We start from the raw sequence: 9188 nt of genomic DNA on the forward strand, positions 1-9188 counted from the left end.
CCTTGACATCTGATGGGAGGGCGTTCCACAGGGCGGGCGCCACAGGTTGGCATCTGTCTATCTCAGGAGACAAAGGAGGAGTGTTCTTCCAGGGGTAAAGTCAAACCATTAGAAGGTTGCATCTCCTACTGTGGCTGTAGAAACCGATACAGGAAAGACATGTTTAGTTGCAGCTGAGGCAGATGAAGGCGTCCGGTTCCGCTGCTGCAGATGCACCAAGATGCCTCTCTCTGCAGTCTTTCCTCTTCTGGCCACTACTGTGGGTGCACAACCAGGCATCTCATACCCCCCCCTCCAATTTAATTCACATTTCCCCTTGACTTAAGTTAACCATGTTCATTCATTTCAGTTTGCCCACTGAGTATTGCTCACCCAGGAACCATGCAAGGCAGAAAATAAGAATGCCATTCTTCAGAGCACTCCGCTTGGATGCACAGATTCTGTGACCTTTTGGTGTGCTGCAAATGTAGGTGCTCAATGTGTTTTTGCAACATGAGAGTGATGCATGCTTGTGCATATTTATAAATGTTTATATTGAAGGCAGTGAGAGATTTGACTTTCTTGGGCTCCATGATCACTGCAGATGGTGACAGCAGTCAGGAAATTAAAAGGCGCCTGCTTCTTGGGAGAAAGGCGATGGCAAACCTAGACAGCATCTTAAAAAGCAGAGACATCACCTTGCCAACAACGATCCGTATAGTTCAAGCTCTGGTTTTCCCAGTCGTGATGTATGGAAGTGAGAGCTGGACCATCAAGAAGGCTGATCCCCGAAGAATGGATGCTTTTGAATTCTGGTGCTGGAGGAGACTCTTGAGAGTCCCATGGACTGCAAGAAGATCAAACCTCTCCATTCTGAAGGAAATCAGCCCTGAGTGCTCACTGGAAGGACAGATCCTGAAGCTGAGGCTCCAAGACTTTGGCCACCTCACGAGAAGAGAAGACTCCCTGGAAAAGACCCTGATGTTGGGAAAGACCCTGATGTTGGGAAAGATGGAGGGCACAAGGAGAAGGGGACGGCAGAGGACGAGATGGTGGGACATTGTTCTCGAAGCTACCAGCATGAGTCTGACCAAACTGTGGGAGGCAGTGAAAGACAGGAGGGCCTGGCGTGCTCTGGTCCAGGGGGTCACCAAGAGGCGGACACGACTAAATGACTCAACAACAACAATATAGAGATATATATATTGGGTGGTGTTGTCCCCCCTGGGCCTGATCCTGCTGCCGGCTCTTTCTTCTTCTGCCCTCCCTCGGGGAGGAGCTTCCAGGGGCAGAGGCAGTCTACCTGGATCCCGAGGTCCACAGGGACTTTTGACCCGCATGGGAACACGAGGCTGCCCCGCCCTCCCGGGATCCAGCGACCCGCCTCTCCTCGCGCTCCAGCGCAGACCCCGCCCCTTTCCCTCCCAAGCGAGACTGCGCACGCGCCTGGGGCGCCATCGAGGGGCGGGGCCTCTGCCCTTCACGTGACGCCTCCCGGGGCGGGGTCACGTGCTGCATCATGGCTGCGCCCAGGCGCCTCTCCCCAATGCTGCTGCTGCTGCTGCTCCTGCCCTTGCTGGGCTCCTGCCTGGCGGCGGCGGGGGGAGGCGGCGGCGAGGGCGCGGGGCTGCCGGCGGTGTGCGGCGGAGGCTGCTGCCCGGGGTCCGTGCGGAAGGGCTCCGCGGTGGCCGCGCAGTGCTCCTCCCGGCCGGGCGCTCGGCTGCGGGGCCGCTGCTGCTGCTGCTCGGGAGGCGAGGCCGCCGCCGCCGGCGCGGTGCTGGTGGTGGGGTGAGTCCGGCTGGCCGGGAGGGAGCCCGGGGGCTGCAGCCAAGGGAATCCCGGCCACGTTGGAAAAGGGGACCCTTCCCGGACACTCTTCAGTTTTGAGCGGAGGGAGGGACGGAGACGCTGCCCTCTGTCACCGAATCTGATGTCAGCGTGCCGGGAGGGGCGCTGCTTTCTGTCAATGTGTGGTTTTATGTCCGATGCTTTAGTTGAGATTCCTACCTCGCAGGAATTTGGACTGGATGACCGTTGGGGTCCCTTCCAACTCTGCCATTCCGGGATCAATGATTCTATATATCTTCTGCTTTTATGCTGTGTTTTAGAATCATAGAATTGTAGAACTGGAAGGGATTCCCAAGCATAGCTGTCAACTTTTGCCTTTTCTTGCGAGGAATCCTATTCGGAATAAGGGAATCTCCCTTAAAGAAAGGGAAACGTCCAAGCATCTGCAATGCAGCAGTGTCAACATGCAGGCCCCAATCCAATTTGAACCTACACCAGACCTTGCTTAGCTTTGCAAATAGTAGCTTTATCCTTGAGTGAAGGGCAGTATATACATTTAATAAATAAGTGCCTGAAGAACAGAATGCATAAATATTCTTTTTATTTATATCCCACCTTTTCCTCCAAGGACCTCAAGGCCTTGGTTCTCCCCTCCCCATTTTATTCTCACAGCAACCCTGTGAGGTAGGGTTAGGCCAGGCTTCCTCAAACTCGGCCCTCCAGATGTTTTGAGACTACACTTCCCATCATCCCTGACCACTAGTGCTGCTAGCTAGGGATCATGGGAGTTGTAGGCCAAAAACATCTGGAGAGCCGAGTTTGAGGAAGCCTGAGTTAGGCTGAGAGACAGGTCCAAGGTTCATCCAGTGAGCTTCACAGCTAAGTGGGAATTCAAACTCTGGTCCCCCAGGTCACACTCGCAGCACCACTGCCTGGCATGTGCGCTCCCAAGGGATAGTCACCTGGAAAATGTGACCTGTCACTCTGACCTTAGATTCTGGCAGCAGGGTAGCTGCTCCAGTCACCCGATGTGAATGCACTGTCATTCACGGTGGCAAGCGTAGCAGATGTTGCGCCTCCCAGATGTTGCTGGACTACAGCTCCCATTATCCCTTGACAATTGGCCAACTTGTCAGGGGTGGGGGGAGGAAAATGTTCATCCCACATCACCGCTTGGACTTGGATGCATTGCAGAAAATCTCTTGTGGGCCCTTGGGGAGGAGATGATGCTCTCAGGTGGCCCCCAAACGACTGATGCATCTATCCCGAACCTGATACACAGTGCTGGATGAACCCTGTGGAGGCCCCTAGGCAGTCAAAACCTTGGGGGGGGGGCTTGCAATAATGTAGGCTTCTGAGTTAATGGGAGTTTCTCTTCCAAATTAAAAATTCTTTGAGGATGAAATCAATATTATTTTGATCCATTGTCATGGGGCCCATAGGCCGGTGTCTACTTTGGCTATTTGGTAATCTGGCACTGCTGGTATGCTCCATATTTGTGGGACTAGCACCCCCATCAGCCCTTGTCAGCATAGCTGCATGGTGCTAGTGCTGATGAACATCTGGAGGGCACCTGCATTTCAGTTGGTTGGACTAGATGACCCTCAGGGTCCCTTCCAACTCTACAATTCTCTGCTTGGAAGCCTGGAACAGATTGTGACCTGATGCTGCTAGTTGGCGGCTGTTCCAAAGGCCCAACGGAAGTGCGAGGCTCTGCGGCTGAGGTTTGGGGTGAGCCCCATATTACTGCTGCTGTGAGAAACTCATCCTTCAGCCCCAACCTCCAAAACTGCTGGAGGGCGAGGGAAGGAAGGGCAGGGACTGGGGACTCCTGTCAACTGATGCTCCTCTCTCTTTGTCCTCTAGGCTGGATCTGGGGAACTGCTCGCTGCAGCACTTGTGTTCCAGCTTCCAGGAGGCCAGCACAGCTTTGCTCATGTGAGTCCATAAACACCTAAGAGGAGTCTGGCTGCTGGATCAGGCCAAAGGGCCCCCCCCCAGTCCTGCATTCTGTTCTCACAGTGGCCAGCCAGATGCCTGTGGAACTCTCTGGCCTTCCAAGCCCTCTTTAGGCTCCTTTGTTCAGGCTGGATTGGTGGGACGGATTCAGCTCTTGGATCCTAACCTGAATTCGCCTGTCCTTTCCCCCCGGCCTTCTCAGAGGGAGCTGGAGGGACAGAGTTCTGGTCTCTGCTTGGCTGTGTATTTGCTTGCTCAGGTGTAACGCCATGCAGGGATTTGGCTGCCCTGAAATGGGGTTGAGTCACAGTCTTGGCGCCCCACTGTACAGGGAAGTATTAGGAAGGGAGCCTGAGGTTTGTATTCAAGCACCCTCTTCTGGGTTGTTCATCTGCGCTCCATTTCAGGCTAGAAATAATGCCTCAACATGATACACTTGCCCTGAGGTTTTGGTAGCCCAGTCCCAGAGGGGGCAGTGGCGCCCGTGTGATGTGCCACACCAAAATGTGCCCTGTGGCAGAGCAGGTGCCTTGCATGCAGAAGGCCTCAGGTTCAACCTCAGGGGAGGGCAGATGCAAGAAGGGCTGGTAAAACTTTCATGCCCCAAACCCTGGAACAGTGGCTCTCAAAGGGTGTGGTGCTATGCTATAATAATAATAATGATAACAATAACAATAAAATTTTATTATTTATACCCCGCCCATCTGGCTGGGCCTCCCCAGCCACTCTGGGTGGCCCCCAACAAAATATCAAAACACAATAATGCATCAAACATTAAAAGTTTCCCTAAACAGGGCTGCCTTTCGATGTCGCCTAAAAGTCAGATAGTTCTTTATTTCCTTGACATCTGGTGGGAGGGCGTTCCACAGGGTGGGTGCCACCACCGAGAAGGCCCTCTGCCTGGTTCCTTGTAACCTCACTTCTCGCAGGGAGGGAACCGCCAGAAGACCCTCTGTGCTGGACCTCCGTGTCCAGGCTGAGCGATGGGGGTGGAGACGCTCCTTCAGTTATATTCGGCCGAGGCTGTTTAGGGCTTTCAAGGTCAGCACCAACACTTTGAACTGTGCTTGGAAACGTACTGAATCAAGCACTGCTAGGAGCAGTTTCTTTTCATTTCCCAATGTATTTCTTACCAGTTTAAAAGTTGGTGCAGCCAAAGCAAATTTTTATTCTGTGGCCCAAGGGAAAAAGTATGAGAACCATTGCCCTGGAGAGACCCTGTCAGTGGACCTGACTCTGCAAAAGGCCGTTTCCTGTGTTTCCATACCAGAGCTCAGGGCCTGACTGTGCTTCCTCCTTCTCAATGCAGCGACCTGACTGACAACCCTCTGGAGCCTCTCCCTGAAGACGCCTTCCGGGGCTTCACCCACCTGCAGACCCTGTGAGTGGGGTGGAGAGCTGGGCTGGGGGCTCCTGCTTCTCCTGGACTGTGCCAGCTGAGCCTGAGGGTGATGGCTTCCCCTGGTGCCGCTGCCTCCTGGGAAACAGCAGCTTCGTGGTGGCTGGGACATTTTTTGTGGCTCCCGTGGCCCCTTGCTGCAGGGCGGGCCCCTGGGACATGGCTTCCAAGTCCTGCTGCTGGGACAGTTGGGGGGAGACCAGTCCTGGACTTGGTGAGATTCATAATTCCCCTTGATCCGCAGCGCTCTGCCACTGACGCTGGACTGCCCTGGAGGCAACGAAGGCTGGGACAACGTCACCGTCCAAGGAAGCAGCCGGATCTGCCACGGCCAGAGGAACCCCTGCAATGGCTCAGGGGGGCTCGGTATGGAGGGGGTGGGCAGGGGCTGGCCTGCTTGGGGGCTGGAGGAACAGCCTCATGCAGAATGGGGGGGATCAGGGCAGTTGTGGGGCGCAGGAAGCATCGATTTGGGGAGCCACCAAAGTCCTTCCTATATCCGCTGCAGTGAAGGAGCTGCAGGATGATGTTGTGTGTAGTGTTGCGTTCCCAAAGCAAGGAAGGATTAGACTCTGATTCATAGAATACACACGAGGCTTGACCAGCAAGACTCTGGGAGGAGTGCCAATAATAATCCTGTCCAGCCGTTGGCCCAGGTCGTTTTATTCACAAGAGAACTTTTTACGTTGGTTAGTAAGAACCAATCAGATTTCCTCTGAGCATTTCAAAAAACCCCACGTGGGACAAAGTCAGATCAGAAGAAATCCTTTTAACTACAAAGAAACTATTTCCTACTTGAGCGTGCATACGTGGTTAATGTAAATAAACAGGAGCCAAGGAGGAATGCATTTAGTACCCCCAGAGCTCATAAACCCATAGGAAAGAAAGCGGCATTTACCATCTCCATGTAAGCTCCCTTCCTGGCCCTTAAGATCTATCTAAAGATTAACGAAAGCTACATCAAAGTTACCTCCTATCTTCATGGCTCAGGATGTCTGGTGAAGCCACCAGTCTGTGATTTAGAATGCTTTACGTGCCTGTCAGGTGTAGAAAATGGACAGTAGAGAAGATGGGGCAGAGGTGGAGAGGCTTGTGGGATTTGATCAGAAATTATTGTCAATGAATCAGGCCCAGTCACAGCAATGCTTTCATCGCGGACGCAATGGCGTGCTCCATATTTCATGATTCCTCATAGCAATCCCACCTGACCCCCACAGTGTAGGAATTGGAGCCGGGTCTGAACCATTCAGGGGTTCCAGAAGTTCCCTGTGGGGCGAGAGCGACCCACCCTGGGACCTGGGCATGGTGCTGTGTCTGTTTGGTGTTCAGATCAGGCCACAAGCAGGACTGAGAGAGCTCAGTGGAGGGCAGGAAAACAGTCCAGAGTCCAGGGCCATCCCAGGATCCCTCGTGCCACACGGCCCAGTTGCTCAGGGCAACCACCCGTCTCCCTCGAGGCACAACCCTAGAAAGGACGACTGCAGCTCTTTTGGGTTCCTGCCAAGGGCTGCAGGAGGGGCGGGCAGATGCATTGGGCTCGTGGGGCACCAGCTGCCAGGAGCTTCTCCTGCACAAGACCTGTGGCCTTGCGTGGGACGTTCTGCTCAGACCTCGCTGGAACAGAGGGGAGCCCTGCAAGGACCTGGGGAGCTCCCGGGGGGGGGGTCCTCATTGCCTCTACCACCGAGACATCATGGCCTGGCCCTGGTAGCCAGAAAGGAGGCTGGTTGAATCCTGCGTGTGGTCAGCCACTGTAAGAACAGAGCACTAGACTAGATTTGGCATTAGCCTGACCCAGCAGACTCTTCTTGAACATTCTTCACCTGCAGGATGTGGGGAAAGTCTCCTTCTCTTGTCCTCTTCCTCCCGCAGGCCACCTGTGCCCAAAGGACTCCTTGTGTTCCCACGAGGGGCCCGGCTTGCCCCAGTGCCTCTGCACCAGCCCCCACTACGGCTACAAGTGCCTGCGCCAGGTGAGCTGCCCCAGAGGGCGGGGGGCTTTGTGTTTGAGAGGAGGGGTGCAAAGAGGGGGCCGGGGGGGTTGTGCTACTCAACTGGAGCAGAGCGGCTTTTTTCGTGCACCAGGAAAGCCTGGGGGCTGGGAGACAGCGGAGGCCAGGAATGCAGGGCCGCTGCCCCCCCACCCTGGCCCAACGGCGGGAGCCCTGCCCCAGCCCTGCAGCTGTGTGGGCAGCTCAGGGCCACAAGTTCGAGCCCCACGATGGGCAAAAAGATTCCTGCATTGTAGGGAATTGTACCAGCGCCTTTTCAGCACTGGCCCCAACGTGGTGGGACGCTCTGTCCCAAGAGACCAGGGCCCTGCGGGACTTGACATCTTTCCGCAGGGCCTGCAAGACAGAGCTGGTCTGCCTGGCCTTTGGTTTGGATTCAGTCTGACCCTTATGTTTCCCTCCCCTTATGGTCTTGATTTATCAGCTACTTTAAAATGAGGCTGCATTTTAAATTGCATTTTAACCTGCATTTTAAATTGGGGTTCCCCACCCCTGTTTTGTTTTTACTGTAATTTTACTGGTGTTAGCTGCCCTGAGCCCGGCTTTGGTCAGGGAGGGCGGGGTATAAATATTATTATTATTATTATTATTATTATTATTATTATTATTAGACCCTCAGGGACCCTTCCAACTCATCCAATTTATGATTCTCTGCAAGAAGGCAGACCTTCGACCCAGCCAGGTCCAGCGGCAGCCAAGAGTCAAAGGCATTGCCCCCTCCCAGCCTTCCCCAGACTGGCTTGGGTGTTGGGGGGCTTTGGGGGCTGCCGCAAGAGGAGAAAAGTCTTCCTAACTGACCTTTCTTTTCCAGGGCACCTTCCCCTACCTGCTGTTCTTTGGGACCTTGGGAGCTGTCACCATCGCCCTCTCCCTCCTCCTGTGGGTCACCCAGAGGCGGAAGGCAAAGGTCTCCTAGAGGCTTCTCTTCTCTGCAGCTGGACAGAAACCCTTTGGCTTGGGCCACAAGTTTGTAATAAAGTCTGGAAGCAGAACACGGAGAGGAATGGTCCTTGTGGCGGAATCGAACCCCCCCCCCCCCGGGCTCAGGGGTCTCTGCCTTGGGGCTGCTGGCCAGAGAAGCTCCTGGCAGCTGGTGCCCCACGAGCCCAGAGGAAGAGGCGCCCTGGGCTGCCCCCTTCTCCGCCAAGGCCGCTCTGATATCTTGGGATTCTCACAAGGGGCAGAACCTGCATCTCTCAAGCCTCGCTGCAGTTGCTGCCCTCCAAACCCCCAAAGGGCCTCATGGATGGGGTCCCTGACGCAGCCAGAGTCAGAGGGATGGTGGTTGCCCCCCTTGTTTTGCAGGTGCGTGGAACTCTCTCCCAGAAAACCCGCTGTGCGCTATTTCCCTAGAAAGGTTTGTCCGTTGTCCCCCAGGAAGAGTCAAGCTGGAGACAGGGCACCTGTGTGTTGACGTCCTCACCCACAATTGCTGAAATGAAGGAACTTCACACTTTTGCTTCTGTGTGTTGAGGGCGAGTTGGAAATGCAGAGGCAGCGGCCCCCTGTGAGCTGCTCACGGCCCCCTCAGGTTCATTCCAGGCATTTAAACAGGATTGCCCAAAGGTTGCATAAGAACTTTGTTTTTCTTTTGAAATTTTTTTTGTTTGTTTTCATCAATACAAATTTACAATCAATTATATAACCGTCTCTTGAGATTCTCTGAATTGCTTGACTTCCCCCCATACCCTAGAATGGTTCCTTATTAAAATGTTTCTTCTTCTTCTTTTTCTTTGGCGATTAGCCGGGTAAAATTGTCTTCCATAAACACAGTTTTAACAATGAGTCTGTATGTGACTGTGGAGACCAGTTCTGGATCCACACGTCCTTCCACAGTGGGGACAGAGGTTTCTGGGCGGGAGTTGATCACGGTGTGGATTTGCCAAGCGTGCCTTCCTCTTAGCACGTTTCTCCCTTGCCTCCTGAGTTTGAGTGTCTTCAAAGCCTAGGACACCTTTGGTGAAGGCTGTTCTCCAGTTGGAGCGCTTCTGTTCTCCAAATTTCAATTTTCAAATCATCCATGCTTTCATTACATTACAAGTGAGTCTCAG

The 9188-nt window shown here is 54.0% G+C and overlaps 1 protein-coding gene across 1 annotated transcript; it reads left to right on the plus strand.

The window, feature by feature from the left end:
* Positions 1-1488: 1488 nt before the first annotated feature.
* On the plus strand, positions 1489-8208 carry ATRAID (all-trans retinoic acid induced differentiation factor). The gene is made up of 6 exons (XM_081855022.1): positions 1489-1767; positions 3634-3705; positions 5036-5107; positions 5370-5491; positions 6998-7098; positions 7949-8208. The coding sequence occupies exons 1-6, from the start codon at positions 1499-1501 to the stop codon at positions 8051-8053; spliced, it is 741 nt and encodes a 246-aa protein (XP_081711148.1). The 5' UTR covers positions 1489-1498; the 3' UTR covers positions 8054-8208.
* Positions 8209-9188: the final 980 nt, after the last annotated feature.

Source organism: Podarcis erhardii, assembly GCF_964252035.2.
Source record: "Podarcis erhardii genome assembly, chromosome: 3".
NCBI classification, from domain to species: domain Eukaryota; kingdom Metazoa; phylum Chordata; class Lepidosauria; order Squamata; family Lacertidae; genus Podarcis; species Podarcis erhardii.